We start from the raw sequence: 20394 nt of genomic DNA, 5'->3' as shown, positions 1-20394 counted from the left end.
GTTTAGGTACTAAAATTCAGATTTCTCCCACTTCTCAACTGGTTCACACTTTGTCATGTTCCTAACAGAGAACTTAAACTGCTTCTAGCCATTCCCTTGACAATCTCCCCCAATTGCCACATAAACCAAAAGAAGAGGTCACAAACAGTAACCTTGCTATCTCAAGAGTACTGCTAAAAAGATCTCACCCTAAGCAGTTTCACCTTTGGGGAACAAAATGGTTCCCCAAAAGTTTCTAAGGACAGCGAAGGCAAAGCAGCTCTATAGTTGACATTTTTAAATTGTATTTTGCCATAAAAAGTCTCCAAACTTCAGAAGTGTTTAAAACACTTGAAGTTAACATGAAACAGTGAGAAAAACACTGAATGGGAATCAAACTACAATCTTAACTTCCATCACCCAACTGGTTATTAATAGAAATGACACCAATCACTCCTGTCTATTTCCCAATTTGCAAATGAAGCTTAATAACCTACCAAGGTTATCTCCTAAAAAAAAGCAGTATGTGAAGTACTTCAAGCTTCTTAGAGGGAAATGAAAAATGAAATGAAGACATAATAGAACTGTAGTAACATTTGGAAAATAAAGTCTTCCACACAGCCAAGGATCTGCCGTATTAAATATATTTTTAAATTTTGGATGGAAATTTTTCTAAACAATATTACCCCCTTCACCACATTAAACATGATATACTGATTATTTAGCCGTTTCTTCATCACTTAGGATCATCGTTATAAATATGAATTATTGAACTATGGATATACAAGAATGTCCTAAGCATCTAACCAAGATCCAGTTACCTGAGATTATCCAGTCCCAGATAATGAGAAATGCCATATTACGGATGTATATATAACAGCTTTATATGGCAATAGGGCAAATAACCTCTCATTCATTCTAACATCTATGCAGTGCCTACTATGTGCCAGGCACTGTTCCAGACACTGAAGATGGGTACTGACTTCGACTGAGTTGAGAGAGACAGACATATAAGAAACAAGCACACGGGGTATTAGGATTGTTGTGTGTTAGTACCATGGACCTGTGCCACTGAGGCACAAAGGAAGTGATTCCCTGGTGAGATTGCAGCAAAGTAAAGAACATTAGTGCACTCCAACACCACCAGTAGTACCTCCTCACCTTCTCACTACAGCCTGAGGCTCTGTGTTTATCCTCCTCAAAGCCAAAGTCGGAGAAGCCTATGTAAATTAGGTTTGAGATTTTCCCAAAAACCTAAATTGCTAGAGAGCTGAGGATGGCGAACCCGAAGTTATGGCCTGCTATTTTTCCTGCTATTTAGAGGCCTTGCATAAAATGCACGTCCAAAACAACCCTGCACAATTTCAGAGGCCAAATCTTGCAGAGATTATTGATGGACAATTAGAAGCCAGAAATTCTATTTCAAGTTTATTTTTATTTTTTAAACTTATATTTGTCATGTGTCTGAACTCTGCTAAGCATTTTTTACTATATCATCACATTCAATCCTCACAACACCAGGCTATAAGGTAAGAGTAAACATTTACAAATGAGGAAAAAAACCGAATCTTTTTTTTTTTTTTTGAGACAGGGTCTCATTTTGTCACCCAGGCTGGAGTGCAGTGGCAAGATCTTGGCTCACTGCAGCCTCAACCTCCCATGTTCAAGTGATCCTCCTCTCTCAGCCTCCAGAGTAGCTGGGACTACAGGTGCTTACCACCATGCCCAGCTAATTTTATTTATTTTTTGTAGAGAAGGGGTCCCACTATGTTGCCCAGGCTGGTCTGGAACTCTTAGGCTCAAGCAATCCTCCCTCCTCAGCCTCCCAAAGTGCTAAGGTTACAGGTGTGAGCCATGGTGCCCAGCCGACATGGAATCTTAAAGAAACCTTCCCAAGTGATAGAGCTGGGATTAATACTCTCAAATCAGGTCTGCCTGCAAAATTCAGCATTTGAAATAAGTCACTAGAGTCAAGAGCCCCCATTCCACACAAATAACATGGACAGTTTAAGTACCTGACCATTTGTAAATACAGTATATATACTTGAGAAAAACTAGCATGTGACTGAAGTAAAAAATAACTAATAATGTACTTAAATATTTTTGTTTGTTTGTTTTGAAACAGGGTCTTGCTCTGTTGCCCCGGCTGGAGTGCAATGGAGCAAACTCGGCTCATAGCAGCCTCAACCTCCTGGAGTGAAGTGATCCTCCCGCCTCAGCCTCGCAGTAGCTGGGACCACAGGCTGTGCCACCAAGCCCAGCTAATTTTTTTATTTTTTGTAGCAACAGCGTCCCGCTATGTTGCCCAGGCTGGTCTCAAACTCCTGGCATCAAGCAACCCTTCTGCCTAGGCTTCCCAAAATGCTGAGATTACAGGTGTAAGCCATTCCTCCAGCCTTAAATATTTGTAAATCCACAGACTATCCCTGGAAGAATAGATAAGAAATTTTTAAAAGTGATTATCTCTGCAAAGTTATGACACTAGCGGCTATTGGGTGGTATACTCTGGCAACTTAAACTTTTTATCATCAAAATATAACAACTTAAATATATAAAAATAATGCAATCTTTTCACAATTTTGGCTTTTACAATTTTTTTTTGGCTTTTACAATTCTTAATGCCTGATTTCCATTACTGCTATCTTGTTTCTCTTACAAGTAATCAACAAATAAGGTAGGAAATAAATAATTTTTGTTTTTGTTGTTTTTGAGACTGTCGCCCAGGCTAGAGTGCAGTGGAGCGATCTTGGTTCACTGCAACCTCCACCTCCCAGGCTGAAGCGATCCTCCCACGTCAGCCTCTGGAGCAGCCGGGACCACAAGCGCGGGACACAACGCCCAGCTAATTTTTTATTTTTTTGTAGGGATGGGGTTTCGCCATGTTGGCCAGACTGGTCTCAGACACCTGGGCTCAAACAATCCACCGGTCTCAGCCTCCTAAAGTGCGGAGATTACAGGCGTGTAGCCACCGCGGCCGGCCCACAATTTTTAAAAGGGATTATAAACAAAACACTGAAATGAATGCATTTTGTTGTGTTACGCTGCTTTTCTCTAAAATGGAATTTTAAAAAAAAACGGTTTTACTTGCATGATCAACTTCAAGGTAGTTTAGTTATTCAAGTACTTTTGGTAAGTCCTTGAGACCAAGTACTTCAAGACCTTACCCCAGTTTTTCAAATGAGACATAGCAGAAGGGCAGAGGGGCTAAGCCACTGGTCTCAGCAGTCAGGCCTGGATTCCCAGGGGTCCCTGCCGCATGAACCAGGTGACCTGATTGATCCAACCCACCTCCACAAATGATTAAGGAGCGACACCCAAGTGCCAGGCCTTCCCAGCACTATGCCCGACAAACAAAACACTTCAGGGCTCTGACTTTGTGAGGCTATTCTTGTGAACCTGTGGCAAATTCTCTAATCACTATAAAACCCAGTTTCCTTGTCTGTTAAATGAGATAATAATGACTTCCACTCACTGTGCCCTTACTATATGCCAGGAATTGTTCTACATGCTTTATAACTCACAACCTTAAATGATAGGTCTACATTTGTCCGTCGCAACTTGTAATGAAGACTAATTACTCGTAATCTGCTTTGCATAATGCCAGGCACACAGAAAGAACTCAAAGTTGGCTACCGTTGTGGTTAAAACTAATAGACGTTCTGTGAATAACAAAGGTTATTCATGCAAAAACGCTGAATTCGGCTAAAATTAAGGTTCAGATAAGGCGACAAGCGTGGGCAGTCGAAGGAATTTTGCCATAATTTTGTCACCCATGTGAATGTTCCTGTGGGCCCGCTGCCTCCGCACACCCGCACCCGACGCCCACTAGAACGCACACCCAGAGGGGCACGAGGAAGGCGCCGGTCCGCTCGCTCAAACGTCAGGCCAGACGCGAGGCGCAGCCGCTCCCACCCCGGGACCCCGCTTCCCGCCGCGCCAGGGAAGGTCGTGCTCGCTCACCGCAGCAGCTCCAGGCAGTAGTGGTCAGTGCCCCAGGCGCCCGGTCCGCTGGCCGCAGCCACGCTCCGCCCAGACACCTCCGGCCCGGGCAGCCGCCGCATGCGCGCGTACAGACCCAGAGGCGGCCGGCGGCAGCACAGGCCGGGTATGCCAAGCCGCAACGGCCCCCAGACAGAGCCGTGCGCGGAGGCCGCCATGACGCCGGCACTGCGTGCCCTTCGACCCCCCGCCGTCGGCGCGCAGCTACGCCCCAGCCACGCCCCTGCAGGTTCCCCTACTCTCCTTTGAGTCGCGGGAAGGCAGCCTCTGGACGCCGCTCAAAGAAGAGCCAGGTGTCGCTGTGGTCCTCTGCATCTGGGCCGCCGCCGCGACTCTTTGGCCTTCGTTCCAGGAAAGACCCGCCCAAGTCCGTCCGACCCCTCCTGGGCTCTTCCCCTTCCCCCACGTGCATCCACAGGCGACCTCAGAGCACCTACAAGAAGTCATGGGTGCTGCTGGTGAAGGAAGTAGCTGCCAAAATCACGCCCCGCCGCCCCTATACCCCAAATCCACCATGAGAACAGAACACCTTGCACTGTTTCTCAACAGGGGCTGCCTTGGCACTTTGGGCGCAATAGCGCTGTCCCGCACGTTGCTGGAAGTTTGCAATAGGTGAATGCCCAGGCTTGGTGACCACCAAACGCCCGCACACCCCCAAAGGCCTCTGGAAATGTCGCCCTGTTTGGGAACCACTGGCCACCTAACACCTCCAGCAGAAAAGCACATACATCTCTCAGAGAAGCCACACAGTAGGCCATTATCAACCACTACCTATAGCTAACCTGCTTGCTGACTTTTTTCTCCCAGTATCCTCTGGGTTCCATACGGGCAGTGCCATTATTTTGTTTCCTGCTTTACCCCAATGGCTGTCACTTGAAAATTGTAGAAGCTGAAGTGCCTCAGTTCACATAACTAGTAAGTAGTCGGGTAAGATCCAAACATTCAAAATATCTGTGTTATTCCACAATCTTATTTGGACAGGGAAAGGAAGTGAAGACGGCCATAGGCCAGAGCCTGCTTGTCTGGGCCTCCAAGGTCCAGCATGGAACTCCAAGGAGTCAAAATTTTCAATGTAAACCTGACCTTTCAGGTCCTTAGGAAGATGTATTTATCAAGGCAGGAAGACAGAGCTTTTAACAGTTTACTAACTTGATTTATAACTTTTTTTTTTTTTTTTTTTTTGAGACAGGGTCTCACTCTGTTGCCAGGCTGGAGTGCTGTGGCTTGATCTTGGCTCACTGCAACCTCCGCCTCCCGGGTTCAAGCGATTCTCCCGCCTTAGCCTCCCGAGTAGCTGGGACTACAGGTGCACGCCACCACGTCCAGCTAATTTTTGTCTTTTTAGTAGAGATGAGGTTTCACCATGTTGGCCAGGATGGTCTCGATCTGACCTCATGATCCGCCCACCTCAGTCTCCCATAGTGCTGGGATTAACTTTGAATATTTGTTCACATGGTATGTTGGCTTCCTTTGGTACTCTTACCTTCAGGCCCCTCAAATATTAGAGTTGGGTCTAGCTGCTACCAACTAGCTGATCCCAGCCAGCAGCGGCCTACACTTGAATCCCAGTGACACCTCTTGCCTCCAGATTTGCCTAGACTTTTCTTGCTATGGCCAGACTGGTTCTTTCTAAAATGTCCATCTGATCATGGCGTTTCCCTACTTGACAGCATTTACTGTGTGTTATATGCAGTCCGTCCATGATGTGGCCTCAATTTACCTCTCTGCCTCAACTCTGGCCACTTGCCTTTGTGACTCCAAGTTACTGTTTTTGTTTAAACCCAAGGGAAAGCACCTTGTCCTCTGGCCCTAAGAACTCTAACCAATTCATGCAACTTTGGTTTTTACTCTCTGAAATTACCTTTCTTCATCCTGTGTAGTAGCAGAACTCCAGTGGCGGGTGTTACCCTTTCATCACCAGTGATTGGTCCAGGACAGTGCATATTTCCCTGATCTGGCCAATTAGACTTGAGAACAAGTCCACTGTGGTGCTTCTGGGAAAGTTGCTTCACTAATAAAAGGAAACATAAAATTCAATATACTACATATGAAATATTCTTGGCAAAAAGGCTTAACATAAAGTTAATTAAGCTTCTAAATCTAATTTTAAAGTTTATAAGAAAAAGACAAGAAACAAGATAAATCGACACCACAGGGAAACAAATCAGAAAAATTCGAAAGGAAAACCCAATGTCACTCCTGCGATTAGGTTATAAAAGGTCTGCACCTTCCATATTTCATCTTGGGTGCTCTCTCTCTCTCTCTCATCACTTACTCTGTGGGAAGCTAGCTGCCATGACACGTGAGGGGGATTAGTCCTTTGTCTGTAATATAGATCATTATTATTTTCCTCAGTTAGGTTTTAGTTTTGTCTTTGCTTGTGGAATCTTTGCCATGCAGAAATTTTGCAATATATTTTTATCTAGTCAAATTTACAATATTTACTTTTATGGCTTCTGGATTTTGCAGTCTTTAAAAAGGCCTTCCCCATTTTAAATGTGTTAAAAGAATCCCTTGCTTTCTTCTAGTCCTTCTGGTTTCTCTCGTACTACTTGTAGATTTCACTTTTTTACATTTCTTTTTTTTTTTTTTTTTGGAGGGGTAAAGATTAGGAAGGTATGAATCTAACTTTTTTCTTTATATCTAGTAGTTGTCTTACTATCATTTATTCAGTAGTCCACCTTTTCCTCCTTTGATTTGAGATGCTTCCTTTTTCACAGAATAAACTCATGCATATACTTTGTGTCTATAGTGTTCCATTTGTCTATTAATGTTCTAGTAGTAAACTCTTTTAACTATTGCGTCTTTAAAATATGTTTTCATAGATATCTAGTAGGGCTAGTCCTTCTTCATTACTCTTTTTCTCTTCCCCGGTCTTCCTGGCCATTCTTGTTTATTTTCCCATTTGGCTTTTAGGATCAGCCATTCGATTAAAATAATTCTGAAGGTATTTTTATTACAGCTATGTTAACTTTATACCTAATGTATGGAAAACTGGTATTTTTATTATATTGAACCTTCATAAACATTTTTAATGACAGCATTATAGTTCATCTTATCGACAGATATAACACATTAACTATGCCCTTATTCAATCCTTATATTTTCCACAATTAAATACTTTTTAGATGAACCACTATTAAAAAGGAAAAACAATTTTTCTATACTTATGCAACCCTTCTGACACTACATGTATAGATCTTCCACACCAAGCATTTTCAGGACTACACAGTAAGGACAGAATCCACAGGTTCAGAGCTCAGTCTCACAAGGCTGCCCCCTACTTTGGACACCAGTAGCAATTAGTGAGTCCTTAGGTTACCCATGCTTTTGTTTGACTTGGCTACAAATCAAGGATTTTCAGGACCTTCCTCCTCAGGTTTGATAATTTCCTATGATGGCTCCCAGATATCAGGGAAACACTTATATATAAAGGATATAGATGAAGGTCAAAGAACAAATATAACACATTTATAACAAAAGATGCTGTCCCTTAATGGTCCAGAGAACATGTTTCTGACTTCCTGCCAAAAGGACACATACTGAGTTTTTTTTAGAATGACAGTGACTTGTGAGGAGCTGTTCTATGCACATACTGCCTCCTGATTCGTCTAGCAACCAGTAGCACGTGCCAAGAAGGGAAAAGGCTCACAGAGTTGGAAATATAGTCTGTTGCCTTGGGATAGTGTTTCTGGACAAAACATTCTTCTAGGGAAATAAGAAATTTCATCCTAGCTGATCCACAGTTCTATTGCATAACTGAAGGTCACACCTGGTGCTAAGTTAAATGTTTGTCACTAAAGAGATTTCCATTTGGCAAACAAAATATTGTGGGATTATGCTGTTCCCTCTTTCTGGATTGTCCTTGTGTGCTGTATCTTCAAGGAGGCCATTTGGTGATAATCCCAAATCCCCAGCCTTTAACCAGCCACCTACGGCCTCTACAGACTCCCAAGAGAGCTACACAGAGGACAGTCCTGGCAAATGGGCAATGTTTATTACACTGTTTTTACAAACCCCACTGCTAAGCTTGTCTGGATCACTTCAAAGGCAAAAAGACATGTAGAAAGACAAACCCAACAAAAATGGTGTGATTCAAGACCTAAATCAAAGTAAGCCGCAACCCAAGGCTTTCCTGAGGTTTGGGGTTATAGGAGGAGAGCTCTAAGTTTGTCCTTGTCACCACAAAAGTTCTAATGCCCTTTTTCCCTTTCATGAACCTCTACTCATCCCCCAAACACCTAATTAAACACCTCTTCCTTCCTGAATTTTCCTTGACCATAACCCCATCCAAGAAAAAAAGAGTTGTTTCCCCAGTTTTGATCCTATAACAATTTGTGTTCATGTTTGATCACTTTGCCAGGTCTTACTGTGGTGATCTGCTTATATGGCCCTCTTCCCAGACTGCCAAAGGTAGATGTTTTCTTACTCCTCTTTTTATCTCCAGTGCCTGGCCAAGTGCCTGGCATTGGGAGGCGTTTAGTGTATTGTTCTGAAGGCCAAGTTTTTTGGCACCGGAAATAAGACACCAGGTTATGCAGTGTGTGCACTGCACAAACATGCCTGGCTAAGGGAGCAAGAGGGGCTGGTGTGGGCTGGTGTGGGATTGTCTCTGCTCAGAGGAAGGGTAGCCTTTCTCTTCACACAGAGAGGCATGTGCCTGCAGGGCTGCCTCAGCCCAGATGGGGACCTTCTCATTTATAACAAGGCACCATACAGGCTTGCAGTCTTAGTGACTGAAAGAGCAAATCAGACTCAGCAAGTTTAAGAAGGGCAGAATATGAAGAAAATACAAAGTTGAAAGGAATATTTCCCCTTGTGAAGGGTTTCCACTATTCGTTTAATAGTCAAGCCTTACAGTTATCTGATTTTAAGGAACCTATTATCAGCTATGAAAAAGAGGAACTTGAATGCATCATGCTTTTTGGGTAGTTTACTTATCCTCAATTACCTTTGTTTTTTTGAGACAAAGTTTCACTCTTGTCGCCCAGGCTGGAGTGCAATGTTGCGATCTCCGCTCACTGCAACTTCCGCCTCCCGGGTTCAAGCAATTATCCTGCCTCAGCCTCCCAAGTAGCTGGGATTACAGGCACCCACCACCACACCCAGCTAATTTTTGTATTTTTAGTAGAGACAGGGTTTCACCATGTTGGCCAGACTGGTCTCAAACTCCTGACCTCAGGCGATCTGCCTGCCTCGGCCTCCCAAAGTGCTGGGATTACAGTCGTGAGCCTTCATGCCTGGCCCTCAATTACCATTTTTTAAAAAAATATAGAATTGTACAATTTTAGATTTGAAAGAAAGTCATCTATCAATTCAATAGTTTTTGAGCATTTAGTACTGGTTATACACGTAGTATGGAAGGGGCACTAGAAACTAACAAAATTAGCCAATGTCAAATACCTATTAGGTGGCATATTTTTCATTTGCTAAAAGGACACCTACACACTGTTCTCTCAGAAACAAGAAGAGGCAAAGTGGTCACTATGTTATGCAATTGCAGTTTTATTCATTTCACTCTTTGGTTTCCACTATGATCTTATATTGCCAATTTTTCAATACCAAAACTGTCATTTCTTTAGGTTTTTTTTCTCTTATCTTTTCACACCTACCAAAAATGGACCATCAGCCATTCTGGGGCATACCTGCTAAATGTTCCATAGATTTAATGCATACAAAATCACATGTAGGAAGAGGAAGATTGATGATGACGCCTACATAAGACACAGACAAGACTTGTCATAGTTGTCACATGGGTATGGTGGGTTGTCTCTGCACAAATTGTTTCTAATTAGAATAAAGAACTAAAGTTTGAAAATACTATTGTTTGCTTTGTGTATATATTAGAGATGAGGCGGGGTGCAGTGGCTCACGCCTGTAATCCCAGCACTTTGGGAGGCCAAGGCAGGCAGATCACTTGAGGCCAGGAGTTTGAGACAGCCTGGACAACATGGCAAAACCCCGTCTCTACTAAAAATACAAAAATTAACTGGGCATGGTGGCGCAAACCTGTAGTCCCAGCTACTTGGGAGGCTGAGGCAGGAGAACCGCTTGAAGCTGAGAGGTGGAGGTTGCAGTGAGCCAAGATCATGCCATCGCACTCCAGCCAGGGTCTAGAGCAAGACTCTGTCTCAAAATAAATAAGTAAATATATATATGAGATGACTCCAAGTTATCCTGATGATAATGTCATTTTCAACATGGGAGAGAAACGGGTGGAGTTACAGCTATGTACCAGAAACCACAAATACCTTGCCTATGCCATAGCCCCTAAGTCAAGTACCCAGGGAATATAGCATATCTGTGAACATCACCCCATCACCCATTGTGTGTATTGTAGGGGGAAATGGTTAGGAGCCTAAAGGCTTATGATGTCATTTCTTCTTCTTTCTTCATCTTGTCCTGTTCCTTCTCTTTCTCATTTCTCTTTTGGCACCTGAATTGGGTTGCTGTCCACTAATGTACCAAGATCAGTTCAATCAGTTCAATACAATTTGTGTTTAATGGGCATCTTTATGCCTGTGTTTTTATCCCAATGTCTGGGTTGCACACCCCCTCTTCCCACCCCCACCTGTCTTCTCAGATGTTTTCTTGTCTGTCCCCACAAAACAGATTGGGAGCACCTTGAGGAAAGGGAACAAGACAAGCTTATTTGTATTTATCCCCTGGCTTTATAGTCTAGTGAGTAGTTGCGCAAACATTTTTCTGACATGAAAGTTAATGGATGAATGAATGAATGAATAGGAGGTAATGGGAGGTAAAAAGAAACCCTCACTGTATTGGTGATATTTTATTTATTTAAAAATTCTAAAGCAGGCCAGGTTTGGTAGCTCACACCTGTAATCACCGCACTTGGGGAGGCCAAGGCGGGAGGATTGCTTGAACCCACGAGTTCAAGACCAGCCTGGGCAACATAGGGAGACCCCATCTCTACAAAAAAAAAAAAAATAGCCAAGCATGGTGGTGCACACCTGTGGTCCCAGCTACTCAAAGGCTGAGTTGGAAGGATTTTTCAGGCCCTGGAAGTTGACACAGCAATGAGCCATGATCACTGCACCCAGCCTGGGTGAAAGAACGACACCCTGTCTCAGAAAAAAAAATATTCTGAAGCAAACATGTCAAATTATTAAAATTTTCTAAATCAGGATGGCAGACATATGAATATACATTATCTTATTCTCCATATTCTTCATGTTTGGAAACTTCTGTAATACTGAAAAACCAAGATGAGCAGTGGAGGTGATAGCAGTATGACAAAATGTCTTTCTTCAAAGGATGTCATCATTTAATTAGGGACTTGTTCCAAATGCACATGATTGCAGAAGTCTGTTGGATTGTTCATTTTTAGGAGTTGACTGGCTAGATGTTAAAACAAAAAAAACCCACAGTAAATAACTCTGAAACTAGAAAAGCAGGAGTTGACACTACCTATCCAATTTGTAGGGTATCCTAGGAATCAGCAGATAAACACTTTTGTTATTTTCTAATACATACCCAGCCTCTATGAACTATGAAATATTATCAGAAAAAACTGGATAGAACTAGACAACCAGACTGGCTAGCTGAACACCTAAGGGTTGGTAGAAAGTCTGTGGAAATTTATGGCAAAATACATTTGCCTCTTTAGGTCAGATCTACTCTTCCTCTTCATCCTACTTTCTACCTGGAGGGCTGACCTGTATGGACCACATGGATAGATGCTCATGACTTCTGGCTTCTAGTTGGGTTCATATAGAATCAAAGAGAGGGAGGGAGAGATGAAGGAAAGGAAAGTCAGTTTGCTTAATCCCCTTGTTCCCTTCCTGTAAGGTTGTCTCCATGACTCTACATGACTCCACATGCCTCTGTATGACCCCTCACTTCAGTCTCCTCATCCCTTTGTGCCTACAGCTCATTAAGAAGCACCAGATGGGCGGGGCGTGGTGGCTCATGCCTGTAGTCCCAGCACTTTGGGAGGTCAAGGCAGGCAGATCAGCTGAGCTGAGGAGTTTGAGGCCAGCCTGGAAACATGGTGAAACCCCATGTCCACAAAAAAAAAAAAAAAAAAAAAAAAAAAATTAGCTGGGCATGGCGGTGTACACCTGTGGTCCTACCTACTTGGGAGGCTGAGGCAACAGAATCACTTGAGCCCAGAAGTTGAGGCCGCAGTGAGCCATGATTGTGCTGCTGCACTCCAGCCTGGGCAACAGAGCAAGACCCTGTCTCAAAAAAAAAAAAAAAAAGAGGAGGAGGAAGAAGAGAAGGAAGAGAAGGAGGAGGCACCAGATGCCTGCACACACAGACCTATGAAAATAGTCCCTTTGTATATAAAGCACCCCAAATTATTTTCTTCTGTCTCCTGTTGGGACTCTGATTGATTAAGGACTTGGACCATGACGTTCAAGTTTTGTTTTTTGCTTTTTGTTTTTTTGAGATGGAGTCTCTCTCTGTCGCCAGGCTGGAGTGCAATGGCGCAATCTCAGCTCACTGCAACCTCCACCTCCCGGGTTCAAGCGATTTTCCTGCCTCAGCCTCCCAAGTAGCTGGGATTACAGGCACACGCCACCAGGCCCAGCTAATTTTTGTATTTTTAGTAGAGACAGGGTTTCACCATGTGGCCAGGATGGTCTCGATCTCTTGACCTCGTGATCCGCCCACCTCAGCCTCCCAAAGTGCTGGGATTACAGGCGTGAGCCACCGCGCTCGGCCAGATGTTCACGTTTTAACTGCTCACCAGTAGTTAGAACCCAGGTCTCCATCCTTCACTTAGCAGATGCCAGAAGAGAACTTCCAAGAATTAACTTTAAATGTGAAATTCCTATCTACACTTGGTGTCTCCAGCTCTTTCTAACTCATTTCATCCTCTTTTTCATACCATGCAGTTATAAAAACAGAAATGTTAAAAGATTGCAAAACAATTGAAGACATATTGTCAACATGAAATAATTATATAATCATCCTTTAATAAATTCTACCTTTTGAACACTTTTATCACTTTGTGATCTTCATATATTAATACATTAATATATGTAAGGCACAATCGGAGGGGAGAAGCTAAACATTCAGTCTACCAGGTAATGATGAAAAGAGGATGTGTATGATTTAGTTCATTTGAAATATTATGAACATCAATAAACAATGGAAATGGTAAGCATCCGGGATAACAGTGGGCCTGGCCAGGAATGTCTGGTGATATCTTAAGCATTTTAAAGCCTTTGCATATGTCATTTCCTCTGCCTGGGATATTCTTCCTCTCTTTCTCACTCTTGATCTGGCTAATTTCTATTTATCCCTTAGCACTCTTCTTAAATGTCACAACCTCAGGTAAGTCCCTGGTCCCAGTCTAAATCAGCTCCCCACTTCTTGCTAATTTCTCTGATAGAACACAGTTCTTTTCCTTCTTGCTACTTATCACTATATAAAAGTATGTATTGTATGTTCATTGCTAAGTGTCCATCTCACTCTTGAGGAAGGGAACCAAGTTTGTTTGGTTCTTCTACTATATTTGCAATTTCCAACACAGTGCCTATCAATATTAATAGTTATCAAATAAGTGAATGCTCAAAGTTCTTAGAAGGAAGAACCACTGCATTTATGAATTATAACTCCATTTATACTATTGCTGTCAAAGGTGAATTATCTGCTTGTCCTAAGTTTAAAAGTGTACCGCAGTTAGGACTATTAGGTATTGTTCCCTGGGTAAATTAAAACAAATGTATTTATGTATCTACTGTAGATTAGAATTTTATGTCATATTTTGTTCCATGAAGCCAGAAGCCCAGCCAAGACCTTGTCATAAATAGTCTTTTCTTAAAAAAGTCCTTTCTTAAAGTTACAAATGACTAACTTTGTAATTAGATACAGTAGGGGATGCCTGCTGTTTGGGCTGCCCAGCTTCCTTTCCTCCTTATTTAGGTTATAGAACCAAGAACCACTCTGTATGGCCTCTCAGGTTGTACACTGCACAACTCCAGGAGGTCCCAAACAGATGGACTACAAGATGGATTCGAGTCTGGAGCTGTGCAACACCACCCTGACAGAACTCTTTCTTTTGGTAAATGCTCATCCACCCACAGTCCAACCTGTGGGTCTGCTCTCTTTCCACTGTAGTAGACATGATCCAGGCCAGCCAATTAGAGTACTATCTCTAGAAATTATCATTGATTACTGCAGGTGTTGACACATGACCTGAGGAAGCCAAACAGCACTTTCAGGGGGGATTATATAGATAGTAGAGAAGAGAGAACATTGCCTGATATTTCCAACACTGACAAGCATGCAACTCTAGAGCTGGTAGGGGTTCTTTTGCTGCAATACTGTAAGAGCCTGCCTGCAAATGAAGTCAACAGAGAAAAAGTAGAGCTGAAAGAGGAATAAAAGGAGACAGATTTTTGACAATATGGGTTGATCCCCAAATTCTAGCTGTGCCTAAAGTATTCATAGACTGGTTGTTGGTTATGTGAGCTAGTAAATTATTTCCCTTGCTTAGGAGAGTTTGAGTTGGATCTTTTCACTTGCAACCCAAGAGTCCTGGCTAAGACAGATGCATAAACAAAACCATAAACCAGGAACTTGGAACTTAGTTTCTGCTTAACCAAAAACTGAATTCTCTACTTGTGGCAATGGGGATGTCACTTCTCTGCTCACAACCTTCCAATACCTTCTCATCTTACCCAGAGAAAAGGCCAGCTGTCCACACATGGCCACAGGTCACAACATGGTCTAGCCTGTCTCCTCCCTTTCCCCCCAACTTTGTTCATTATACATCAGGTACCCTGACTTGGTGTTCCTTACACATGCCAAGCATTCTCCCACCAGAGGACCTTCACATGTGCTGTTCCCTCTACTATTATATGTGACTCACAGTGAACTGTTTGACACAATTCAGTTATCTGTTCACATGTCAACATTCCTCACACTCCCCGCCCCATCTAAAATCTTCCTTTCCCTCTCTGTATTAGTTGCCTAGGGCTACCATAATAAAGCACCACAAATTGGGGTGTCTTGAACACCAGAAAATTGTTGTCTCACAGTTCTGGTAGCGAGAAGTCTGAGATCAGGGTGTCAGCTGAGTTGTTTTGTTCAGCAGGCTACAAGGAAGAATCTGTGCTGTGCCTCTCTGCTAGCTTCTGGTGGTTTGCTGACAGTCTTCAGTGTTCCTTGGCTCATAGAAGCATTGCCCTGATCTCTGCCTTTTTCTTTACATGGCATTCTCCCTGTGTGCATGTCTGTGCCCAGATTTCCCCATTGTATAAGGACACTAGTCATCTGAGATTAGGGTCTACCCTAGTGATCTCATTTTGACCTGATCAAAGAACCTCTTTCCAAATAATATCACATTTCCAGTACTGGGGGTTAGGATTTGGGGGAGGGGGAACACAATTCACCTTGTAACCCTCCACTTATGCTGCCCTATTTTTTTCTTTGCAGTATATATCACCATCTGACATATTATATACTTATGTTTTTACTGGCTTAATGTCACTCTCCCCCCCGACTAGGATGTAAGTTCCACGAACATATGGATGTCATGTTATACCCACGGCACTCAAAACAGTGCCTAGTATATGGAGGTATGCAATCAACATCTGTTAAGTGAGTGAATACTAAACAGGGAAATAGGCTGTCTGATTTTAAGATACTAAAATTTGAAACTTCTTTTTGCATAATCAACTATTTGAAGAAAGCAAGACTTCTCAGATGTCATTTATGTATATATTTAGAGTTTAAAGGCTCAGTGGATATCAATGCAAAATCTCTATCAGTCTGGGAGCAGTAGCTCACACCTGCAATCCCAGAACTTTGGGAGGCCATGGTGGGAGGATCCTTTGAGGCTAGGAGTTTAAGACTAGTCTGGACAGCATAGCAAGACCCCTGTCTCTACAAAAAATAATTTAAAAACATTAGCCAGGTGTGGTGGTGTACACCTGTACTTCCTAGCTACTCAAGAGGCTGAAATGGGGGGGATTGAGCCCAGGAGTTTGAGGCTGCAGTGAGCTATGATTGTGCCACTGCACTATAGTTTGGGTTGGAGAGCAAGACCATGTCTCTAGAAAAAAAAAAGGAGAAGAAGAAAAAGAAACCATATCTCTATCACAAACTTACAAGTACCATTCCTTTGAAAATAGAAGAGTAGAAAGAAACATTCTGAGGAAGAATGGAATTTGGGAGTAGTAGGTTGATAAGGGACGGGATAGAAGTTGAATGAGGTTGAAAGAGGTCAAACTCTGGCAAAACTAAAAGTACTGATCTTTTCCCTGACTTAATAATGAAAGTATGCCAGTAACCATCTATGGAGTTACATTGTTTTTATTACCCATTAAAAGGGTTTTTTGCTGTTTTTTTGAGACAGAGTCTTACTCTGTCACCCAGGCTGGAATGCAGTGGCGCGATCATAACTTATTGCAGCCTCTACCTCTCATGCTCAAGCGATCTTCCCACCTCCCAAGTAGCTGGGACCACAGGCATGTGCCACCATACCTGGCTAATTTTTATTTGTTTGTTTATTTATTTATTTATTTATTTATTTTAGAGACAGAGTCTTGCTGTTGCCCAGGCTGGTCTCAAACTTCTGTCCTCAAGAGAGCCACCTGCCTAGGCCTCCCAAAGTGCTGGGATTACAGGCATGAGCCACTGTAACCAGCCTAAAGGTACTTTTAATGAGAAAACAAATTTAGCCTTCAAATATTAGAAATGCCCCATCTGACATTTATTGAGATGTATTAGCTGTGTGTAGCTTTATCAGGTTATCTGTCTTTCCTCTGATGCTTTCACTGGAATATGAGCTGAGGGGCAGGGGACTGTGTCTTTACTAGCCTATAGATAGTCAAAAGACAAATGGTAAATTAAATGAGCATAAACACGCAGAAAAGAGTTAAGAGCCCTTACTTACATAAGGGTTTTACAAAGCAGTAAAAAGACAAAAGATCCAGTGTATCAAAGGAAGTACAGATGCTATATAAGCATATAAAACAGTGCTCAATCTTGCCAGTAGACAGGGAAATGCGAATTAAAATAAAAACAAAATTGAATTTTTACCCATCTGCAGTTGAAAAGATTGATGATTTTCAGGCCAGTGATGTGCAGTTAATCAGAAACTCATACTTTTGAGGATGAGTCAGTATGTGGAACTCTATGTTGAAATTCAAAATACACTTACCCTTTGACCTGAAAATTCCACATTTAGGAACCTATCCTATGGAAAAGACAGTCTTCATAATGATGCATATCCATAAGGCTCCAGAATTTCAGTACAGGAAAGAGATAGGCATGCCCATTTGGTTTTAAACAAATACTCAGAAGTATAAGATACTTACTATACTTTTGAGTTTGTAGAGTAAAATTTCTTCTTTGTACATAATTAATTATTAATTAAACATCCCAATCAACACTTATCAAATGTCAACTAGAGGCAAGGGGTGGTGTCTGAATCCCTAAAATTCTGTTTTAGGAGTTAAGGCATGAATATTGAATAAAGTATCTCTTTAGCTTCTATACCATTCCCACCCTAAACCCAAATCTGATCTATGTAAAACTTTAAGCCCCAAAAGTGAGCTTAGAAGGTGAAAGGTCAAAAGAGTGTACACCAGGAGGGCACCACCTGCATCTAGGGCAGTAACATTCTCATCTTCAGCTCCCAAATGTCACTCTCCGTTCTTACCATGCCCAGTTATTTCCCTCTGGAATAAGAAGTGGAAAGTGCCACTTAAAGCAAGAATTTCCCACAACCATTTTATCAGATTAAGGGAGTGACATGTTCATATCCAGGGAAAATACTCTTTGAAGATGACTCTGTCCACTAGGAAAGAAGAATTATTTTGATTGTGCTGAACTGCTCTGCGTAACAAAGTGAGAGGAACCTAGACTTGTCTCTTTGGGAAAGGGACAAGATGAGGGGCAGGGAAATGGATAAGATTTGAAGTTTTTTGAGAATGAAAGGTGGCGTCTCCTCCAGAAATGTAGTAAAAGTGTGGCTAGCACGTGTCACTGAAGGCCCTGGTGCTTCTTTGATGCTCCCACGACACATGGAGCCCAGCTGGAAGCAGCGTGGCTGGTGACAGCCTCCCGTTTACAGCTCCCTAAGGACTAGCATCAGCTTTGCAGCCAAGATCCCACTCTTTCCAGGGCGGCCCGCAGCAGTGATGGAGGCAGGCGGTAGACAAGGGCATAGACATTTCCGCCGCACAGAAGACTCCTTTAATGTACTATCTGTGCTCACGGCTCCCCTGGCTTTGCCAGAGTCTTCATCAAGTCTGATTGGGTCTGCTGGCTCCTTCTGCCCAAGCCTGCTTCCTTCCCCTTTGTCTTGACGGCCTTTACTCCCCACAAAACCTTTCCCACACCTACTGTTTCTCAGCATCTGCTTCCCAGAGAGCCCAACCAGCACCACTAGAGACCTCTCATTTGAAACTGCTGAACTTTAACACTAGTGGGATTTTTTTTTAAAGAGTCTGAAAGGAACTATTTCTCATATTCAAGTGTGGGAATTAAAACTGAATAGCTGCCAGTTGTTCTCTGAGGCATAGTCACTACTTGACTTATTTGATGACTGACTTTGTCTTAGTGAACAATCACAGATTCTCTCAGGAACACAATCCTTTTCTTTTTTGCTCTTAAAGAGAAAGAAAGGGGGGAAACCCTATAAATATTGCTACAGTACTTTCTAACTTTTATGAACAATAGATTCCAATTTTAAAATTAGAAAGGATCTTGACATTTATTCTGATTAAAGCCCTTCACTTTGCATAACAGCACATGTCCATAGAGCCCTTGAAAATTGTGGTCTAGGCCAGGTGCAGTGGCTCACACCTGTAATCCCAGCACTTTGGGAGGCCGAGGCCTCCTCCACTTGAGGTCAGGAGTTCGAGACCAGGCTGGCCAACATAGCAAAACCCCATCTCTAGTAAAAATACAAAAATTAGCTGGGCATGGCAGCACACGCCTGTACTCCCAGCTACTGGTGAGGCTGAGGCAGGAGAATTGCTTGAACTCGGGAGGTGGAGGTTACAGTGAGCCGAGATGGAGCCACTGCACTCCAGCCCCAGTGACAGAGTGAAACTCCATCTCAAAAAAAAAAGTACAACTAAGCTTTTTGTGTTTGTTTTCAGAAAAGCAGCATCCCTTACATAGGGGCCACTTGGCACTTGACCTTCCCAAACTCTGTGCTGGGGAATTTTGCAATCACATTAATTTGATACAGTATACTTGGGGGAGGGCATTCTGTATTTTGCTAAGAAGAAAAAATACTTCAAAAATGTGTAACTGTTAAAAGAAACAACAATCATTACTTTAATAAACTTTTAAATATAATATTTAGGAGGAAACTGACATTCAAACGAGTATTCTGTGTGTTCAATAGAGGGATATATCTGTAAATTCCCTTTATTCTCTAAATACTCCTTTCTCTGCCCTCTTTTGAGATCTCTGCTGAAATTACATCTCTGCTTGGCTTTTCCTCCTTTACAAAAAGGAGAAGCTCAACTTTCTATCCAGACTGCTTAACCTTCATTAATCTACTTTCTGTCCAGGCTGGCCCGAAGCAGATGGGGTTATGTGAGCTTTCTCAGCCTCTTAGGAAGACCATGGCCCCTAAACCTTTCTCCGTTGCTGTTATGGGAATCTCTTCAGTGACATCCACCCTCTCTCCCATAACCCACTGACCCAGATGGCTGAGGATCTAAATCCAACTATATCTGGTTTCTATCAACACCATGGAACAGCCAATTTGTCTACACAAAAGGGTAGTTTCAGCTACAAATTACATGCAGATGGTTGAGCATCTCTTCTGTGACTACAGTTGAAACAGGGTATTTTCAAATCAAAGGCAATTATGTGAGTGAGTGATATTTGCTTACGTATGGAGGTATATATGTATTATGTGCTGGCTGACAGTGGCAGTGTCTGTGTTCACAAGTGTGGAGTTCAGGATATTTCCACATCTATACATAATTTTATTTTTCGTTTTTTATTTTTTTAGAGATGGGGTCTTGCTCTGTGGCCCAGGCTGGAGTGCAGTGGTATGATCATGGCTCACTGCAGCCTCAACCCCCTGAGCACAAGCAATCCTCCCACCTTAGCTTCCCAAGTAGCTGGAACTACAGGCATGTGCCACCAAGCCAGGCTAATTTTTTTTCTTTTTTTGTAGAGATGAGATCTCTCTGTATTGCTCAGGCTGGTCTCAAACTCCAGGCCTCAACTGATCCTCCCACTTCAGCCTCCCAAAGTGCTATGATTATAGGCGTGAGCCACCATGCCCAGCCCATATCTACAAATTTGTAAATGTATTACAAAATTGTAATGAAATGTACATGAAATGAAACGTCAGTGAAAATTGTTTTTCAGTTTAAATATTAAAACAAACAGTTTAGCCAGGCACAGTGGTTCATGCCTGTAATCCCAGCACTTTGGGAGGCTGAGGGGGGCAGATCACCTGAGGTC

The 20394-nt window shown here is 42.6% G+C and overlaps 1 protein-coding gene across 9 annotated transcripts in view; it reads right to left on the bottom strand.

Moving 5' to 3' along the window:
- The window catches only part of NDUFAF6 (NADH:ubiquinone oxidoreductase complex assembly factor 6), a 162344-nt gene that overhangs the window by 29589 nt on the left and 112361 nt on the right, over positions 1 to 20394 (bottom strand). For 2 of the 9 annotated variants that reach the window (XM_003821672.4, XM_008975165.4), the window contains exon 1: positions 3940 to 4170. The exons of 6 other annotated variants lie outside the window; for them this stretch is intronic. In XM_003821672.4, the coding sequence (XP_003821720.1) occupies positions 3940 to 4136 (197 nt within the window). In that variant the 5' untranslated portion in view covers positions 4137 to 4170. Of the gene's footprint in view, positions 1 to 3939; positions 4171 to 20394 lie in introns of those variants that run through there. One more of the 9 variants, XM_024929764.4, reaches the window with a different exon arrangement.

Source organism: Pan paniscus, chromosome 7 (genome assembly GCF_029289425.2).
Source record: "Pan paniscus chromosome 7, NHGRI_mPanPan1-v2.0_pri, whole genome shotgun sequence".
NCBI lineage: Eukaryota > Metazoa > Chordata > Mammalia > Primates > Hominidae > Pan > Pan paniscus.
The sequence above is the reverse complement of the archived record's forward strand: the minus strand, read 5'-3'. Positions and strand labels throughout refer to the sequence as shown.